The 21,071-nt window shown below is 37.6% G+C and overlaps 1 protein-coding gene across 1 annotated transcript; it reads right to left on the bottom strand.

Annotated features, from left to right (window-relative positions):
- Positions 1 to 494: 494 nt before the first annotated feature.
- CDC16 (cell division cycle 16) lies at positions 495 to 20,726 on the bottom strand. Its single transcript, XM_041418197.1, has 18 exons — positions 20,604 to 20,726; positions 17,717 to 17,771; positions 16,874 to 16,971; positions 16,353 to 16,391; positions 15,399 to 15,539; positions 13,852 to 14,011; positions 13,120 to 13,214; positions 12,360 to 12,493; positions 11,234 to 11,313; positions 9,631 to 9,680; positions 8,891 to 8,964; positions 6,865 to 6,990; positions 5,999 to 6,151; positions 5,310 to 5,373; positions 4,793 to 4,854; positions 2,545 to 2,680; positions 1,920 to 2,010; positions 495 to 816 (listed from the first exon to the last, which is right to left on the bottom strand). Exons 1-18 carry the CDS (start codon positions 20,649 to 20,651, stop codon positions 551 to 553), a joined length of 1,872 nt encoding a protein of 623 aa, XP_041274131.1. The 5' UTR covers positions 20,652 to 20,726; the 3' UTR covers positions 495 to 550.
- Between the last annotated feature and the right edge of the window lie 345 nt (positions 20,727 to 21,071).

Here is a 21,071-nt window from a genome sequence, read left to right as displayed (position 1 = left end):
GGAAGGGAAAAATTTGGGCATCTCCCGTTCCCTTTGTGGAGCCACAGCACAATTCCCATTGTCACTGGGACAGAACCAAACTTCTCTGGTTCTTCTACTGTGCTGGTCCTCACAGAAAGCAATGGGATGACCTGGACCCAACAGATTTCCACAGTGAGAGTGTGTGCAGTTCCTGATAAAATACAGACTCCTCCCCAAGCTCTTCCTCCCTTGATACCCTTGAATTCCAAAGTGCACTTGTGTCTAAAACTTGAATTCATCTTCAGTAATGCACAGGCATGTGCAAAATAGCCAATACTCTGGATCCAAACTATGTATATGACCTACATCAATGCAATGAGCTCTTCTTGATTCAGATGGGGATTCATGAGAGTGCTATGAGGAAAGGAATATTTATAAAGTAGGAACTATAAAACTCCTGGTGTTAAGTACATAGTAGTTTGAATTCATATAAAAAATAGCAAATTCATGAAAGTACAACACCATAACAAAAATGCTAAAACAAACATAGTACACTTAGACAAAATGAGCTCTCTACCAGTATTTATGGTCACGTACTATGGTCTGACATTGATGTTTCTAACATCATATCACTTTCATTCATTTCAATCTCAAATGTTTCTTCCAGTGGGCGACTGGTATCTGTACTTTTCCTTTGATTTGATGTCTCTAATGTTACTATACCACTTTCATCCAGAGTTTGTCTTTCTATGTCGAATTCTCTGAAATCCCAGGGAGGTGAAATTATGTTCTTTAATGTCTTCACTGTGTGTACATCAAAGTCATAACATCTTAATTTGTCTTTGATCTCTGTTCCTAGGAAAACAGACAAACCAGTAGTTTATTTCAAATGAATACTCCCAAAAATGTAATCTCAAAGAAACTATCATTCAGAAACTACTATAATTCTCTGCTTTCAGATCATCAAGGAGCTGCTGCTGCTTAGTGACTGAATCTGAATGAGTTATTCTGAAAAAATCCAGCAGCCTCCTTTCTCAAAAAAGCACAATACAAGAAGCACAACTCAGATTCAAAAGTGTGTTTTGAGAAGTAATTGCCAATTCCCTTCCCAATTCTCCAAGGGGCTTTTTTCTTGTTTAAGTTACACACAGCTTGGTTTGCATTAATGCATATCACATGGCTGCACGGTTCTTCCAGATGTGTTAAACGACTACATATGGAGCAAGACAATATTGAGAAGAAACATCTGTTTCAATTGTGTGGAAAAATCTGCAGGAAAAGCACTACAGCACACAGATGGCTTTTACTTTTAAGGCTTCAGCCTTCTTAACATGCTTGACAAGACATCAACTGTGTTCACTACAGATAAATCACTAAGCTCAATGAAGCAGAAATCTATTAAAAATATAGAAGTTTTTTTTGCAGGGAAAATCCTTTATAGAAAATTTAAACCCACAGCAATATAATGTATTACTGTTATGAAGCACTTTTCTTTTGCCATATATAAAGCTGTATTTTTGGAGTCACAAGAACCTATCCTGTCTCCACAGAGACAAGTTTTGACAAGGTGAAAATACCTTGCTCTACAACAACCTTAGCATTAGTGCTCTGATTTCCTAACTCCCTACCTCTGTTGAATTTTTCTCCCATTCCCTCTGCGATCTAAGATGTCACAAATCAATATTTTCTATTAAAGAAGCCATCAACACCTTTAATGACAAAGTGTCTCCTTGCTTTATGCTGGTGCAAGTACTGTCATGATGCTCACAAAAACCAGTGGTCATCTGCAATTGCTGCTAAGTTCTGACTCACTTAGCCTTTAAAAAAACCAACCAAAAAAACCCAAAGAAAGACACCCTCTACTTTGTGAGTTAATTATGTAGTGGTAGGCAGTCCTTGATATAACACTCCTCTCAAAGGACTCAATGACTTCAAGAGACACTTAAGTTAGAACTTACCAATATAGGCTTCAGAATCACCAATGTACATTTCTATGCAGTGTCCAAGCATTGTGACTGAAAATGTGTCATCCCGCCTGAGGCCAAGGGCCTATTGAAAAAAAACACTAAAAAGTATTTAGCATCAAATAACAACATTTACATCATAAGTCTGCAATGGTTCAGTTTGTTGGTTTGTGTTTCCACAATGCTATCTGAGCACAGTCTTCACTGTAAAAGCAGAACATTGCACAACCAAAATGACACCATCCTATGAACTGGCTGAAGTAGTAAGCAAGGAAAACACAAAAACAAAACCAGAAAAGAACATATATACAGACAGGAAATCACTCACATATGAGCTACAGCATATGCTGCTTTTTACTTACTGTAAAATTTTTAGGTTGGAAGTATTTACAATTATTTCAGGTACGCGAGAAGCTTACATACATAAAATGTAAATTGCAATTCAAAGTTTGCTGAAGAGGCCATTTTTTACCTAACCAATAAAATATAGGAGATTTAAGAAAAAAAACAAATTAAGATTATAAAATAAACGCTCATTTGGAGGCTGGGAAAAAATGCTGGTTCTCTGTTCCAAACCCAAACCAGAGTGAAACAGTAAATAACAGAATCTGTTACGTACCGTGTGGAAATAGTCAATGGCGCTTTCAAAATTGCCCATGAGGCTGTGGATGTAGCCAATGGCAGAGTAAGTGGAAGCATTCTGAGGGATTAACACCAGAGCCTGGCGATGGTATTCCAGTGCTTCTTCATACTTCCTGTTAGGGTTAAGTACAGGAGATCTATTGGTAAGGTTCATGGTGAAAGGTGTTTTTACAGTACCCTGTGGGTATTTTCCTTAGCAAAGTGGAACACAGTTGTGCCAGAACTTTAAAATTATTGCTTTGCACTCTGAACATAATTCTAAGAATGTACAAAAGAGTCATGGATATCGACAATTTTCTTCCTCAGTGTAATTGAAAAATCATTGTTCTCCTTATGTAGGAAAACAGCTGCTTACAGCTAGGTCCCATTTGGAGAGCTTAGCTGTTTGATATGGTAAATTGCTTTAGATGTTTAATGCTGCTCATTGTAGCACTGGCTTTCTTTCTGCAGCTTTCATTTGCCTTCCCTAGGGAGAGAAGGAGCAGTATGAGACTAAATCACACATGATTCAAACTGAGCAAAGCTCTCTGGGCAGAAATCTCACAACCCTTAAGTGCTGCATACACTGGTACCTTCATCGTTTTGCGACACGCTCTATCAGAAAAAGAGGTTTACACATATCCACGATATCTATCAAATAACAACCTGTCTTTGAAAATTGTATATTAACTACACTGACTACTGCATTTGTTATTTTATAAAACAAGGATTAAATGTAAACTACAGCATTACTCTGAGAAATTAAATTGCCACAACTGACGTTCTAGTTCTACGTTGTTAAAAATAAAGATAGATATCACCTGTTTATAAGAAATTTTAACATCTAAAGTGATAATGAAATTATGCAATGAGCAACACATGAAATTGTTAGAGGGCATTAAGTAACAACTGAGGCAGAAAAATTATGCAACTATTTGCTTGTTGCACAAACCTTTCACATGATTTCAATTTCATTTTCACTCGTAGTATTTACACATCCAGTTGACTGCCACTGTATTTTAATAGGCTGTTTTCAAATTTCAACCACATAATACTAGTGAGTAGACACATAACCAGTAAGTTTTTCATAATAGCCATATTATGTATTACAGACACTACTAAATTAGTTATTACAGAGTTTTTTAAGGTGTCAAAGCATATGTACAGTTGCATAAATTCTCAACTTGATTTTCTTGGAAGATGGTTTACAAGAATGCAAAAATATTTTAGCTTTGATTTCTGAACCTGAGAAGTATTAGAAGTTGTACAAAGCATGAAGTAAGCAGTTAGTTAAGTACTGTAGAAATTTTAAAAAGACAAAAGTAATTATAAACAAAACAAGTATTTGAAAAAATCCTGCAATTATACTCATGAACAGATTTCAGAAGCAGTGCCTTTTGTTTGATCTTGGCACAAGGAGTAACTGTTATACGTCCTTATTTCATAATGAAAATGAGGACTAATTGGCAATTAAAGCACAAAGCAATTACTACCAAAGCCAAAGCAGAAGTACAGCTTTCATCTACCATAATCACATTCTCATTAGCAGCTTTGAAACAAAAATTACAGTGTACACCAATTGAGCAATTAAAACCACTAAAAATATATTTTTTTTTAAATTGCATTGATTGAACAAAAGAAATGACTGGCTAAAGTCAGATTAAGGTAATTAATGAGAAAATGTCTCTATGTTAAAACTGTTAACACTTGTGTATATATATGCTTTGCACTTTTCTATTCATTGAATGCAAACATGAAATGAAATAGTAGATAGTTTTGCTCTAAAAAACATAAAGACTCACTTGCTGTGTTATAATGCCACTGAATATTTCACTTCAGTAAAAAAAAGTAAGTGCTTATCCAAGCAATTAATTGGCATAAACCTACCTTTACGTTAATTATGTATTTATATAATAATTAATGGACATATTTCAGTATTTGAGGACTGGGACAGTGGAGAGTTAAAATTCACACCCATACAAGCATCTAAAAGCCTACAACTAATTCCCTAATAAAAATCAATAGTTAAAGAAAAACTTTTACATAAAGTACTTTAACTTTTGTGTAATAAACAGGATATAAGGGTTGATTAATAGAGTTACATTCACAAGCTGATTTAGAGAATCTTGTTCTTACAGGGTAATTCTACACTGCTCTCATGTGGTACACAATCTTGATATAAAGGAGAGAGAAAACACATTTGTGCAGCATTATAGAGAAATGGAGCTCCAGTACTCTCTGCTTACTTGAGTTTTCTGCAGACATGTCCTAAGTTGTTCAATAAAGGCTCCCACTTATCAACTGTTACCTGCAAAATAATGCAACGATTCAAATAACTGCAGCTTCCTAGACTGTAACTAAATTTTGTCTACTTTAAAAAACAAAACATACAAATGAATAGGAAATTTTGTTTATGAACAAGAAAAATACCACAAGCATTTTAAATTCTTAACAAAACACACAAGCCGAAAACATTTATTTAACAATGATTTTTTCTATTTTTCACATTCCCAAACCTAATAATATTTCTTTAAAGGGCCAGTGTTCTTAAAACTTGATGCAAACTAAACAAAACTTGTTTTCTACTTAACTAGAAAAAGTCAAGTCTCAGCCTAGGAGCACTGAAGGCAGAGTTTCAAAAAAAAATTTACACTGTATTACTTTTATCTCAAAAAAAAAGCACAACATGTTTTGTCACAAGCTATTGCAGAATTTCCTGGAGTTTTACAAATTTGTCATCTTGCATGTTACTAGAATAAATACCTCATTTCCAATAGCTTTGATTTTCTCCAGTGCATCAAGGAACCACTTTTCTGCAGTTTTCCAGCTAAGGATTGAAGGAGTGGGGGGACAGAAAAGTAAATTAGTGAAGAGTTTTCATTAGCAGTATGAGAAAACTGTATTCAAGTAAGATTGCTATGACACTATTTCATCATATGAGTGAATATGATATAAATAGATATAAAACCCAGTAATTTGCATTTGGCTATATTTTGCATTGTGGTCCTAAGAGCTAACAAGACAAAACTAAAAAAAAATCAGAATCAAACAAAAAATATTGGCTAAATAATTCTTATATAGGTTAGGTTTTTTTTTTTCCCCCCCAGAATGTATTTGGAATCTCCTGAGCTGACAAGATATATTGCTGTACACAATTTTATAGTATGTGTGCAGATAGATGCCTTTTCAGGCTTCAACTACACAATGACAGGCACATGAAAGATAGCATCAATCTCTGGATGTTCCTCAAGCATTAAATTCTGTTCTTGTTCAATCTTACACAAGGAAGAACAATGTAGAAAGCAAGGGTTTAAGGTGAACACCATCTAAACTATTACCAAAAGACACTATAGCTTAATATAAGGACTTCAGATACTTTAGATATATTGACACATTACAATTAAGAATAATCCATGTTAAAGATAGTATTTTATCATATTTTGCAAGCTTACTCTCCATTTTGAAATGCTACCACTCCAACTTCGTGCATAACAAAAGGATCTTCAGGTGCAATGCTTAAAGCTTGGCTGAAAAACCGTTCAGCCAACTTGGAGTTGTTGGTCAAACCATATTCCAGTCCAATATAGAGCATCGGCAAATGACACCTAAAAACCATAAAACAAAGTACATGTTTGTTTCTGTGTGCTTGTCAAGAATGGAGTCACTAACTATAATGACATGCCAACTGTTTGGATATGTTTATGTATATCCAAGTAAAAGCTGATTTAAATGGACTACTAAGGGGAAGTTTAAAACACTTTACATCTCTGTTTAAGAAGAGACTGAACTCCAACAGGTAATTGTAACCTGCTCTGCAATCACGTGTATTTTCTCAGCACTTTAGTTCTGATGGCTTTTTCCCCTAATTTCATTCATACATCTAATTTACAAATAGAATGTGGAAGAAGTAATTGATAAAAGAATTACATTTACCAGTAACCACAATCAAGTACAATAGTTTTATATGCAACATGACACGATTAGTTCATGACTCATTTTACAACCCACTCCCACAGCATGAAAGAGCTGTTCAAGCTATTACTATACAGCAATTGATGAGCTGGTATGACAACCATGATTCACAAATTTCAGAAGGTGTTCAGGTAGTACTTGACTTTAGAACTTATAAAATTAGAACAATAATCACAAATAATGCACTTAAAAGTAGATGGTTAAATTATTGGGGATTTTTTCCTCCCTTGTTCTCTACCACATAATCGCTGCAAATGCCTGGCTACTGTTTAAAGGGATGTAAGTCAATATTCTGCACTACTCATGGATTCATTTGAATCTTCACAAATATGATGTTTGTACAGACCCTTTCATGAGCTGTGCAGCTGTGAAGTATGCAGCCATTGCTTGGTCATGCTCACTCTCCACTGCGAATGAATGTCCATATGCTATCCATGCAGGGCCATAGGTTCGCTCCAGTGTAGTAGCTTTGCTAAAAACGAGAGCAAGTCACAAGCAAAAACATCTGAAATGAAATTTCATCTGCTTCAGATGACTACTCAGATAGTAATGCTATGCCACATAGTTAGGTATCTAGTGAGATAATTGCAATGACCAGTGGTAAACGAAGTCCATTTAAAAAGTTCAAACTATTTCTCACTTCGAAGTATCACACATTCTTGTGAATTGATTTTATTATTTCTGCTACTGTTCACAGACAGGAGGAATTATTTGATATTACTGAACATAAACAATTATATAGGAGGAGAATTTAATAAAATACAGGAAACAGTAGTAGTGACTCAAAACTCATTGCAAAATCCTAGCTACACATTTTGAAATAAATATCTTCTATAAAATCCAAGTTTAAGAAGCAGGATATGAATATACCAAATGAACATCTAAGTTGAAATTTTGCCATCTAATTGCGCTAGCTTTGAAGAAGGTGAGCATTTGTCACATCACAGGCCATGCATCAAGGAAGGATACAAAATGTCACTCAAGTCTTGAGCTGAAAACTGCAACCTGAGCATCAAGACATCAACCTAGAGACTTTACAGAAAGGTGGACTTGACAGGAACATTAGAAAGCTCTGTAGATTACTTTCTGAATTTGAAGGCAAGGATATTCATAACTAAACAGCTCAGAACAAGTATGCCCAGTCTTTTCTTAAAAATTTCTGACACGGAAGTAATACATGTTCCATATGTATTCTATCCTATTGCTTAACTATCCTTAAAAACTTACTTTTTTCCTAACATATAATCTAAATTTTGTCTGCCACAGTTAAACTCATTATTTCTTATGACAGATCCTAGAGAATGGTTTGTTCTCTGTCTTCTGAGACAAAACTTTAGGTATTCAAAGATCTGTATCTTGCCACCCATGACAGCAACAAAAGATATGTGGATATTTGACTGTGTCTTCAAGTTTCTTTTCTGGAAACCACTGTGCAGCCCACAGTTGCCCCTAGCCTTGTTAGCTTTACACTATCATTCTTCTCCAAGATATTTAAGCATCTTGTTACTATTTCACTTTCAGCAGACCTCTTTTCCCTTTTGACAGAACTACTCTGAATTTTGATGTTGGTTGTTTCTTGGTTTTTCTCTTCAACACATCTACAGATACTTTCTTGCTGTCTAGAGATGCTTGTACATTTAAAGACGTTTTTCAGCACCAAAACCAAATATATCACTCAGGACACAGCTACTTGAAGAATTTCACAGTGCTATTTGTAAGGAATTTAAATATTTTACTCATAATAACCAGGCATTTAAAAAGTATGAATGACTGACCCATCTTTACATATATTGTCTGTAAAGGTCTCAGGAAAAATTAGTCTTACAGGTTGTTTTATGCCTTCTCAGTTTGAGCTTACAGCACCAGGAAAAATGCCCTACTTCACAGCAAGTTCTGCTCCCCAGTGCTGGTATTCACTACACATACAGAACACCAACAGGAAACAGCACTGACCAAACCTAAGAAGCCCAGAAAGAACTGGACAGCCAAACGTCAGAATTTTCCATATAATTCTTTCCTTTCAGACATGAAACCTGAACCCAGGAGAATGCCTGAGTGTGCCTCAGCTGAGAACTGAGGCCTGATCACCGACAGCTGCAGTTAGCTCAGAATCACGAGTGACTGCAGGGAACCTGCCCAGAACAGGAAGGTGGCTGCCTAGAGAGACACCACGTAAGTCTTCCTCATTTTTAAAGTGTCTCTATGGATGAGGTCTAAACTGCTACACCAAAAAAAGGTGGCAACGAAAGTATTTAACTAGTAACCAGTTTATTGAGGCTTCTCTTTATGAGCTTACAAACAATCATGAACAATAAATGTTTACTCAGCAAGTGAGCAACAGATTCACTAAGGAAAACAGAAAAAAAAATTACCTGAGATATCTTCTAGCGTGCTCATTTTTGTGGCCAACCATGAGATAATAGCATCCTACTGCAAACCATGACACCTACACATTAAAATCAAAATAGAGTATTATTAGATACATCACACTTCACACAGTGAAGAGAGGAAGACATAATAATTAGAGAACTTAGGAACATTTTCACTGAAATCACAGTCAGCTCTTCAAATTATTTGGTGTTACAGAAAGTTGGAACTGCTGGCATGTACCTTTCTAACTGGGGTTTACTCAGCCTCATAAAGAGAGCTAAGTGGAAGCTTACTGCTGTCTTCAATTATTTAACAGTAAGGAATACAAGACAGAGCCAGATCTTTTCAGGGGTGCAATGACAGCACGGGAAGCACTGGGTACAAGTTGCAACACGGGAAATTAAGATCAAGTCAAAGAAAAACAATTTTTACTGAAGGTGATCAAACACTGTAAAAGGTTGCTCAGAGACGTGTAGACATTTATTACTGTAGCATTTTTTTTTAATTATTAATCAAAGTAAATAGCTTGCACTGAATACTTTTTACAGGTACTTAATTTTACAAAAAGAACCTTGGCATAAAGGAATTACAATGCAAAGAAAATAAAAGGAGTGAACCATTTCTACAAGTTTCATTCAGAAACAGATTTTGAATTCGGTAGCTCAGACTAATACATTACAACTTTTATGTGCTTTCACCTAAAAAAGAAACTACCAGACAACAAAAACTTAGAACAACTTACAGGATTATTTGGGTACAAGTCCACCAGTTTGTGAGAAAGGTAGAAAAGTTCTACATAGTGGGAAGAAACAAGAAAAGAAAATTAAAACATGCTAAAACACTTAGATGTTTCAAGTCTTTTAGCTTTCCATACAAAATATACAGAACATCTAACATTATTAATTCACAAGTGAACAAAATGTTTTCTTTTAGTTGTAATGCTTCCAATTGCCTCAAAATAGATTCAGTTTTGCAATTAGCCAAAGAAAACCCAACCAAAACAACCCATAAGTCTTCATAAGACACAAATAAGCAGCTCTACTTCCCACCCTTTAAGAATTCTGCAACAACACAGGTCATTACCATACATTACAATAAATGCCAGTAGTATTATACTTGAATGTACCTTGTCAAGGTAAAACACTATTCAACTTCCTACATCTAAAAGGTATAACATACTGGCTAGATCCATTTCAAAGTAGAGTCCTGTGCATTAATATGCTGAAAATAGGACAAAAGCAAATAAATTATTATATTCTTTGGAATAATTCCAAGTGATTACTTTTTTAATAAAAATAATTCTAGTTACTGGAATAACTTACTACAGATTTTCTAATAGCAGCAGTAATCGGCTACAGGATAACAATTCTATTGCCTATGCAATTTCAAAGGAAATAGCATTAGGGCACATGAAGTTTTTATTTTCCCAGAGCACAGTGCTCTTAAACCAATGAGATTGTCCAGGAGCACTTTGTATCTCAGCTCAGAAAAAAAATAATATCACAACTGGCTTACAAAATATTAACTTCTTTACATAATGCTTCTCAAGGCAGATTTAGAAAAAAAATCAGAGTACTGGCCCCATTTTCAGATGTACTTAACTGTAAAATAACTTTCACTAATCACTAAGAAGTACCAGCACACCTAATGACCTATTTGTGCACATATAATGCACCATCCCGAGGGACTGCACAGCATATGAGCTCCTTATCCTATTTTCCAATTGATTTTAAAAATATTCAAGCTACTCACTTGTTTTATATGCATTCTGGAATGAGAAAAGCCACCCCAGCTACAAGTAAGATATTACTGTAATTCCAATGAAAGTGTTGCATGATTATTAATTTGTTTGAACTAAAGAGAGGCCTTCACAACAGCAAAGGCAAGGAGAGTCTAGAATCGTTTCTATCACAGAATATCATGTCCACCTAAGCATACACAATTGCTGAAGATTACTTTCTAGTTTAATTTATTATATTTTATTGTTGAGCAAAAAAAGTGCAGCCAGATACTGTACAAAGATCACCTGGAAACAGAAATCACAATGACAGAGATGAGGCAGTGTAGCTCCTCCTGCCTACCTAGTCCAGTGGTTAAAAGATAGCTACACTCATGACCATGAACTCTTTGCACATCTACTTCCCCCTAACCCTGAATCCTGCTGTCAGCTGATACTCCTTTCTTTACCAGTTACTTTTTCTTGAAATGACAGGTTTCAAGAGGAGGAAAAATAGATGTAATCTTTCATACAGTATACAAGGGGGTTTCTCAGCATCTTTAATTATTTATTAAAATTGGGGCTTTACAGCCTTCTGTTGAGTTGTGTAAAATGCTGGGTTCCTTACCATTTGCTTTGTTAAGCTCCACAAGTGTCCCTATATGTACAGGTAAACAATTTGCATGGAAGGGATCTTTTTCCATCACTCTAAAAAAAAAAAAAAAAACCACAAAAAAAATCCTGTAATCCACATTTCAAAAACTTTTATGAGTTAAAAGCAAACTGCTTGTATAGCATGTAATGTTCCAGTTAGTTACCACTTTAGGCATTAGAAAACTATTTGTGATTAAAGGACAACTCTTAACAGCATAATAAAGACTCTGCTCAGACCAAAAATACAACAGTTAATTTAGCTTAACGAAAGAGAATAACAGAAAATTCTTTCAAGCTGAATATACATTTAAAAAATCAGAATAAAATGCTCTTTTGTTGTGCAGGTCACTTCAAATTTAACCAGCAGACAGCAAACAACATTTTTGTTCATCTTTCCCATACATTTGACAGCAACTTTCAAACAACAGTCCTCAACTTCCTGAGGTTAACACCAGGCAGCATGGCTTTGGAGTCACATTTAGCTCAGCTGTACAATTTTGTTTCCTGTGGCGTTCAGGAACACAGCCACGAGTGCAGACCTACAGCAGCTGAGCAGCAAACCATGGCAGTGCTCTGAGCCTCTGACCCCAGCAGCAGCACACGCCCGTAACAACCCATACGTGATACTCGGCCATCACAATTGGAAATAATGTGCTGGCTTTTAGATTAATAATATCTTTTGATCATGGTCAATAACATTGTAACTGCTATTGGCCAGAGAAATCAAACTTCTTAACTAACCACCTGATTCAAACCAGTTTATTTTGAAGGCCAAACAAGAAGCAGGTAGAGAGCACACAAAATTGAAGGTACCAGAATAAGGAAAAGGATGGATGAAGGGAAGTTCAGCACAATGCTGATTAAGCCAAGTTTTACCTTGGATACTTCTGATATGTATTAAAATTATATCATGTCTTGCCAGACACAAACTACACATTTTAAATACCTGAGACATATATAACACATGACATGTATATTGCAATACATATGAAATTGTTATTTATGTTTACCCACTGGACAACAGTATTTGCTAAGTCCAGGCAAAATTATTACACTCCACCATATGAGAAAAAAACCCGAAAGTTGCTTTGCACACTTACACTGAAGTAAGCTTATAACACATTTTGAAGTCACAGTTGTAATAATGCCTTTCTGCTAGGGATACTACCACATCCAGGTTTTCCTGAAGACCATCTACTGATTCAGGAATCAGTGTTTCACTGGGTTTATTATACTGAAAGACAAAAGAAACAACATTTGAAACAAAAACTAAACTAAAATCAGATGGTATAAGTATTAATATTTTCAGTCCTAAAAGAATACTTAAGAAGCTTTAAAGTCCTTAAAAGTTTTATTTTTAAACTGAAATCCATAAAACCTGTACTTGGTAAAATGCTTCTTTAAAATATACTTAAAAGCTCATTTAGAACATGAAAGATGCTTGCCATAGTCAATATGTTTAGTGTAGGCTGTAGAAATTAAAACTGAGCAATATATATTTTTATTGCTCTTTATCACCTTATCTTGAGATAAGAATAGTCTGGAATGATGTTCTTATAGCCTAATATTTTCAGGTAACTGACATTTTGTCTATGTTATTAACATTCCTTTTCCCCACCTAGAAGTTTCCTTAATAAATAGATTTTCAAAAACATAAATCAGAATTTCAAGTTGTTACCACAGCAGAAAACAATTTACAGAAAACTGTTACACTGTTGCATAAAGTGAGATGTACTGCATCAAAAGTTTTAAAAATTACAAAGTCCATATTTATTTCCATGTTTAGAATAAATGCGATCCAAGAAAATTTACACCCAAAGTCAAGACTTCCAATGAATTCTCCAGATTTTTGGGACTTACCTTTTTCAATTTATTCTCAAATAAAAAGTGAAGCAATTCCTGTTCTTCTTCTGTACATTGTCTATTAAGAGGTAGAGATTCAAGGAGTTCTTTTTCTGTAAGAGTTAAAAAACATTGAAATGGTCATATTACAGGAGAAACAGCATGGTCCAACATTTCAAGAACTTGGAGATACAAAGGATTTCATGATGGTCATCCCAACCACAAGGATTATAACAGCACAGATACACTGAAACTGATACTAGTACTAATTTTGGAAATTAAGGATTGATTAGTTATTCCTTCCACACTTTAAAAGAAAATGTAATAAAGATGAAATAACACACCATTATTTTTATTGACTCCACATGTCAAATGTTATCACTTAGAATGCTCTATTAACTAATGCCTAGGCAAACCCCAGGAGGGTTTCATTGGTTCAAAGCCTGTGAAATTGAAAACACAGGACACAACTTTGTTTGGGCTGGGCAGGGCAGAAGAGCTTCAGGAGCTAACAAGCAGGACAGCTGGGTTACTGTGTTTCTTTCAACCCTTAGCACCTCAGGACTGAAAAATAAAAGTTCAAATGCAAATTTGTGCAAATTGTAATTTTCACTCATTTCACACATTTTCTATTCTTAACATTTTGGAGTCTGTTACTTGTTGTATTGCCTTAATTTTTATCTAGGAAAACACATCTTGAGAAAGCAGGTAAATTTTACTTGTGTTTCAGAAATACTTCTCTCTCCAGACCTTCTTGTGCTGTCAACATGTGGTGCGAGGTTAAAAGATCAAATGCTTCAAAGCAGTAAACATCCAGCTTCAAGGCCTCTTTGTAGCTGTAAGTTGCCAGGGCTCTATTGTCCAAAGCATCATAGATCTTCCCTCGTAAAAGGCATATAGAGCTCTTGATCTGGTGGAAAAGCAGGACTGGAGGTCAAAGACTGAATCATTGTTTGCAATTTAGTTTTCAGCACAAATCAAATGTGTTCCCTGGAAAGTAGAAAGTATTTCATATATGATAGAACCTGGTTTTCTAGTGCTGTCTTTAAATAAAAAGTTGTCTCCACTATCTCAAAGAAAAATCCAGAGAATTAATGCTCTGTCAGGTTACCTACTGCCAAACAAACACATGCTCGAAATAAACAACAGGAGGACAGAGTTTATCTTTTCTAATTCTGGCATCCAGCTCTCTGATACTGAGTTGTGACTTAATTATACTAAATTCTCTTCATATCCAACATGGAGAAATTGCCCCTTCCAAAGGCAATACACTTCTTTGCTGACCATTAAACCACACATATTTCATGCAAGTCAAGAATGACCACAGTAGAGATGAAAAAGGCCAAATCAATGGACTGAATTGTTCTGAACAGAAAAATATATCCTTTTTTTAAATCCAAAACATAGATATTCCACAAAATAAAACAGTGAACTCCCATAATTACCACTTGTGCTACAACGTTTATTAACTAACGTGTTCTTTCCAAATTTCCTTGACAGGTATTCAGTTCAGTCAGAAGGCCACAAGTGTCAGCAAAAGAGAAAGTTAACATATTACCCAACTCTATCATCAGACTAAACAATCCTTTAATCCCATTACACCAGCATTCAAAATCAGTTCACATCAGCAACGTAAACCACTTTGCTACTTCAGTCTTGCAGGGAAAATGCTGTCTGTCAATCACCTACACTGTAATTTCAACTAATAAATTTTAATTTGTACCTCTGAAACTAATGACTCTTCACAGACTCTTCAGCCTACACACCATACTAATCTCTTTAAACTGTCTCTACACAGATTTTTTTCATTGAGCTTCAAAAATTTCACCTTCGCCTCACATAAATTTCACAAATGTGATCAAAGAATATCCCACTGAGAACAACACTTGAGTGATTATGAAGTATTTCATTAAAAATAACTGGAGGAGAGAGAAAAAAACCCTTTCTTTTTATCTCAGAACCTGCTGCCCAATTGAAAGCAATGTTAGGATACATTATCAAGAAAGAGCTAAAAGACTGTAAAAACCAATACTAGCTCATGAAGTTCCTGCAAAGCGTCTGCAAGTAATTTATAAGTGTTGAAAAGCACTGTTTATTTCTGCATGCTCAGTTATTTCATACAGGCAAGCTAACACACAACATGTGGCTGAAAGAAGAACAATTCAGCATTTCTGAAAATTACATTATCTGAAAAAGAAAGCTTTAATGCAGTTTCAGATTCATGGAGCTGTGAAATCACTCTCTGACTTCACAGGTTTTTTTCCTACAAAAATATTTTTTTAAATAATGTCACTTACTGAGGACTGTGACATCTCCCAGTCTGTGGTAGAATCTTTCAACCCACTTTCATCCTTCAAGTACTTTTCAAAAAGTCGTTTGTTGATTGGCTCCTCCATATCAAGAATATCCAAGGCCTGCTGATGCTCTTTTGCAGCATACTAACCAAACATGTGCATGTAAAAAACAAAGTTTTGAAGAATTTGTACATAAAGGACCAATAAACACAGCATCATATTTCAAAAGCACAGGTTATAACAACTAGTGTTTATCAGCAGGTTTCTCATGCATGCATTTTCTTATTTGGCAACTTGTAATTTTATAATTGCAGTTAGTTCTTTTACTGGTCATCTATAATATGCAAAAAATATGCAAAAATTATAAAATAAAGCATGTACAGAAAAATTTATTATTCAGAATTATGCTGTCAGAGAAACAGGTATGATTCTAAAAATAGTTAACATAGGTTTTAATAAAATGCCATCATCTTATTCTATAAGCAGCACATTATTCTACTTCAAATTTCTGTATTTAATCTACCAATTGATTCAATTGTGTCTCTGAAAGCACTGCATTTTACCTTTTATGTATGACATCTTCTACAGAAGTACAAAGCTGCCAACTATAGTTTTACTACCATAAATCACATCTCCTCTGGTCAGATTATAACCAACCAAATAAAAGTGTAAACGTGAAGACATGAGACAAAAATGGCTCACATTCTTTGCCCCCAAAATATTAGAGGAGTATTTTCTAGGAAAAAAGCTCAGTTGGATTTCTTCCAGTTAGTGCCACAATGGATACTCCAGTGACCCAAATGAAAGTTAAAGAACGAAATCAACTGTCAGAAAATTTAAACCTGTTGTTTCAATCAACATATATATCTACACTGCCTATCAAGTACCTAATCTTCCCAAGATGTGTCTTTTATTTAGTTTAGCTTGTTTCCAGTAGGGGTTAAAATGTGTACTCACATGACATCTGGCTGCAAGGTAGCGACATGCCTCATACAACTGAAAGAAAAGTTTCATACACATCAATTATAAAGAGAGAATGTGTTTGCTTACACTGCCCAAGTCCCTCTTGCTCTCTCCTGTTTCAGTGCTATGGCTTCTTCAACCCTTTCACCAACAAAAGTCCTTCCTGACCAAGACACTAACACTTTCTCTACTACTAAATTCTCAAAGGACGCTTACTTGACTCGTTTTTACTACTCCTTATCAGAGTTGAAGGAAAATTGAAACAACTACATCTGAAATGACAATCCACTTTCCCATACCTGCTGCAGTTACATCCTCAGATCCCTTCTCTTTTCTGTGACCCTGTCTAGGGACAATGCTATAAACCTGACCAATTGAACACAGGGCCTTATAAACTAAATAATGCAGCTTTCTTAATTACTTTTCTCACCATGATGGTGAAGAAGTCACTGTGGTTAGCAGCAGAGCCTTAAAAGAGGAGTAACAATAGCCTGTCTTCGACTAAAATGACTTACCTTATCCAGCTTCCGTGACCGAAGGGCGTGTGCTGCCCTGTGATACTGAGCTGTTAGGTAAAGACATTGGGCCAGCCAGTAGATATCCTGTGGTTCCTCTGAAGTAAAAGAGCAAAGTGTAAACCATTGCTTTACAATGTAGCTTCAAACATTTTAATACAGAATGTTCACTTTTGCTTCACCAGAGAAGTATCTTCCCCCTACTCTAGCATCCGACTGAGTTACAAAGTTTATTTATAAATATGTATAAAGTACTTACAGTATCTATCAGTGAGAGATTAAAATGAAAAGATAATCAGATTCAACTTTAAAGACCTCAGATGGTGCACTGGACAGTGAATACAAAGAATGTCATAATCGAGATGTGTCATGAGAAGGAGACAACAATGACACAGATTTAAGAAGCAGCAGTTCCAGGTTACCCTAGTCTTGGACATAGGGCCGAAAAAACAACCCCTAAATGTCTCTCTCAATAAAAAGATCAGTAGGAATCTAACAACAGTGCAAGCACTAGACTTCCATAGTTTGAAGTTGCAATTTCAGAAGCAGGGCAACCCTGAGTCCTGGGGGAAACCACCATGGTTTCTTGTTGCTCTTGTTTTTTTGTTTCTTAAGGAAAGCAAACCTTAAGGTTTGTTCAAACGTGAATTGTAACACAAAGTTCAAAAGGCAAGGAAGATGAGCTCTGCTCTATTTAAGAGAATGGCATTCCAAAGATCACAAAAATGCACCTAAACCAAACTCAAAACATCAATATTTGGCCACACAGCACTAAAACCCCACCAAAACACTCTACTATCAGTAAGAAGTTAAAAACATACAATATAAAAAGTGACCACTTACCATGAGAGAGTGAAGCTACTTTGTCAGCCCAAAACAGGGCACTTTGATACTGTTGCTGTAAAAGCATGATAGAAATAATTAGTATTCCTTTGGGGTTGGCTTTTCTGAGTAATTTTGAAATACATTGTACATCAGTCAGATCTAATGTCTTGTGCCTGTAGTCTCTAATGAATGGTGATGCACATTTCAGATCTTTGTAACTTAAGCAAATAGTTCAAAAGGGCCAATACTACAGGTATCTTTGACCAAAAGTTATGTGCTCTGTAAGTATGGCAACAGGTCATTAGTTGAACTGCCAGCACTGGAAAAGTAGCAAGAATCCCCATCTCCAGTTTAAAAAAAAAAAAAAAGCTATATTTTAGAAAAAAGAGAATACTACATATAAAAAAGGGCACCAAAATTACTTCAGGTAACTTCAGCAGCACCATCTCTGATCAAGAAATGTTCATTCTCCAGTCAAGATGCTTCAACTTCACATAAATCCATAGTGCCTGCATGCATTTCACTTTATTCTTGGATACACATTTTCACTCTTGAGATTCCAGTTTGGCAAAAATAAGTGAAATAGGAAAGAGTGGTGGCAACCAGAGATAAGACAGAAGCAGAATTTGCAGACATATCCCACTAACCCAGCTAAAGTTGCCACCACTTGGGGTGCCAGGCAAAATCTCACAGAACTGGCTGGGGTTATGGCCTGAGAAGATCACCAGGCATTCTTGCTGTTCCTTTTTCTCCCAGTCCATGCAATGAACCCTAACATGATTCCCAGGATATGCTAGACACTTAACAAATACCCTACCATTGCAGGATTTGTAAGACTTTACAAGAGCATGCAGCAAGAGGACAAGGGGGAAAGGATTAAATCTCAAAAAGAGAGTAGGTTTAGGTGCTGGGAGGGAGTTCTTTGCTGTGAGGGTGCTGAGGCACTGGAACAGGTTGCTCAGATAAAGTGTGGATGCCCCATCCCTGCAAGTGTTCAAGGCCAGGCTGGATGAGGCTCTGGGCAGTGGAAGGTGTCCCTGCCCCTGGCAGGAGGCTGGAACCAGATGGTCTGTATGGTCCCTTTCAGCCCAAAACACTCTGCAGTTCTCTGAAGACTAAGCAAGCCTTGATGGCTTCTCTCCTCTCCTGCACCATTGCAGCTGTGGAGTCTGTTCAGAACCTCAGAGGCTGGTTTAGGCTTTTGGAGTACAAGTCTGGCAGTCTGTTCTGAAATGCACACACTGATGGTATCCCAGGCCTCACAAAGCACTACACCACCTAAATGGTCTCTTCTATCATGTGTTCCTACATTTCCTACTTGATGGGGATTAAAAATACCCAGCAAATTTGTCAAGAGAATAGTGTGGTTTCAATCTGCACTCCCAAGGAGGGAAAAATCCACAAAAACCCACAAAGCAACCCCACACACATTTGATAGCTGTCTACAAGAAAAGAGATTTAAATTATTACCTCAACACCACAAAAGAAAGGCATAAACCAGGCCTACAAGGCACTGCATGCCTTCTGTTGAGCAGTTTTGCAGTACCATAGGATGACACATTATTACACAAAAAAGTGACTTCATGTTCCTCCTGATGCCCCTTCCTCAGAAGTGCACAGCTGTCCATACAGCTGTGGGGCAAAACAGCTTGGTGAAACAGTTTAACAAATGAGAACAGCAAACCAAACCAATCAAACCCACCAAATTAGCTTAGATCCCTAATCAGCCTTTCAGTGAGACTTCACAGAGAAATGCCTTTGCTGATTTAAGGGGTGTGCTTTCCTCAGCAGTGATGCCTGCACCAAGTCTGAACTGGAAGAAGAGCAGAACAGTTTGATGCTACCTTTAACTTAATTTATTTATGCATTTTTCTTTGTGTGTCTTTTTTTGTTTTTCTTTTTTTGCCCTGCAGCAACATAATTGCTGAATCCATCAACAAATGAAAACAACCCTGCCCTCCTACGAGCCCTCTGCAGCACTGCAGGAGTGTGATGGGTTAATCACCAGGTAGAGAATCACAGAATGGTCTGGCTCAGAAGAGACCTCAAAGATTGACTAGTTCTAACCTGCCAGGGGCAGATAAACCTTCCACTAGACCAGGCTGCTCAAAGCCTCATCCAGCCAGGCCTTGGACACTTCCAAGGATGGGGCATCTACAGCTTCTCTGGGCATCCTGTTCCAAGTTCCACCCTCACAGTAAGGGATTTCTTCCTAATAGCTAATCTAAACCTAACTCCTCTTAGTTTGAATCCATTCCCCCTTGTAACGATCATAGAATCATTAAGGTTGGAAAAGACATCCTTGATTATCCAAGATAATCAAGCCCGACCTTAGCCAGAACCCACCATACTCACTAAACCGTATCACCAAGAGCCATGTCCACTTCCAAGAAGGGTGACTCCACCACTGCCCTGGGAAGTCGGTTCCAATGTCTACTCACCATTTCAGCGACGAGATTTTTTTTTTTTTTTTGATGTCCAACCTGAGCCTGCCCTGGTGCGATAGAGGCCGTTTCCCCCTGCCTCAGGAAGGCACGGCCCAGCTTGCACAACCCGACAGGGCGGGATCCTGCAAGTACGCCTTCGCTACACGGCGGCTCCCCTCCTCCTTCTCCACACGAGGGAGAAACCAGGAAAATCCACCGGGAGGCCCCGTTTCCCGCTGGAGACCCACAGGCGGCTCTTCCGGCCCGCCGCACCCCTCCGTGACCGCCGCTCCTTCCCCTTCCAGGGAGAACGGGGCACCATTACAAATGTACGCCCTCTCCGCCCGTGCAGAGGCCGGCGCCGCTCCGCGCCCCGCTCCGGCCTCCCCCTCTGCGGGAGCCACGCCGAGCGCGGTTTTTCCTCGAGGAAAACCCGGGGGCCTGCCACCCTTTCCCCAGCAGCCCTGCTGGGCGCTCACCTGGTCGATGTAGTGGCGCACTCGCTTCCTGAGCCGCTCCAGGTTCATCCTCCCTCCCTCCCTCCGCGCCGCCCTGGATGCCGGAGCCGCCGAGGGACCGCGGGCCGCCCGCCGGTGCAGCGCCCAAACCCGGCCCCCGCCTTCGCTCCCTCCCGCCCGGAAACAGCGCCCCGAGCGCGGCGTTCCGGGAGCGCTGAGGCAGCCGGAGACATCCCCCCACTGCCTCCACACGCCCCCAAATAAATATATAATGGGACTTTTCTCTACAGTCCCTACTGTAGAGAGAGAAATTTGTGGTGAGGGGCTTCTTCACCGTTTCGAAGTGAAAGATTGTCCGTGGAATGTGTCCCGAGGCAATGGCCCGGAGCTGAGTCAGGGAAGGTTTAGCCTGGATAAAAGGAGAAGGTTCTTCCCCCGGAGGGTGGCTGGGCACTGGAACAGCTCCCCAGGGAACGGTCTCAGCACCAA

This window comes from Onychostruthus taczanowskii, unplaced genomic scaffold, assembly GCF_017590055.1.
Source record: "Onychostruthus taczanowskii isolate IOZ18803 unplaced genomic scaffold, ASM1759005v1 scaffold58, whole genome shotgun sequence".
Lineage (NCBI taxonomy): Eukaryota > Metazoa > Chordata > Aves > Passeriformes > Passeridae > Onychostruthus > Onychostruthus taczanowskii.
Note: the sequence above shows the minus strand (reverse complement) of the source record. Positions and strands in the feature narration are given on the sequence as shown.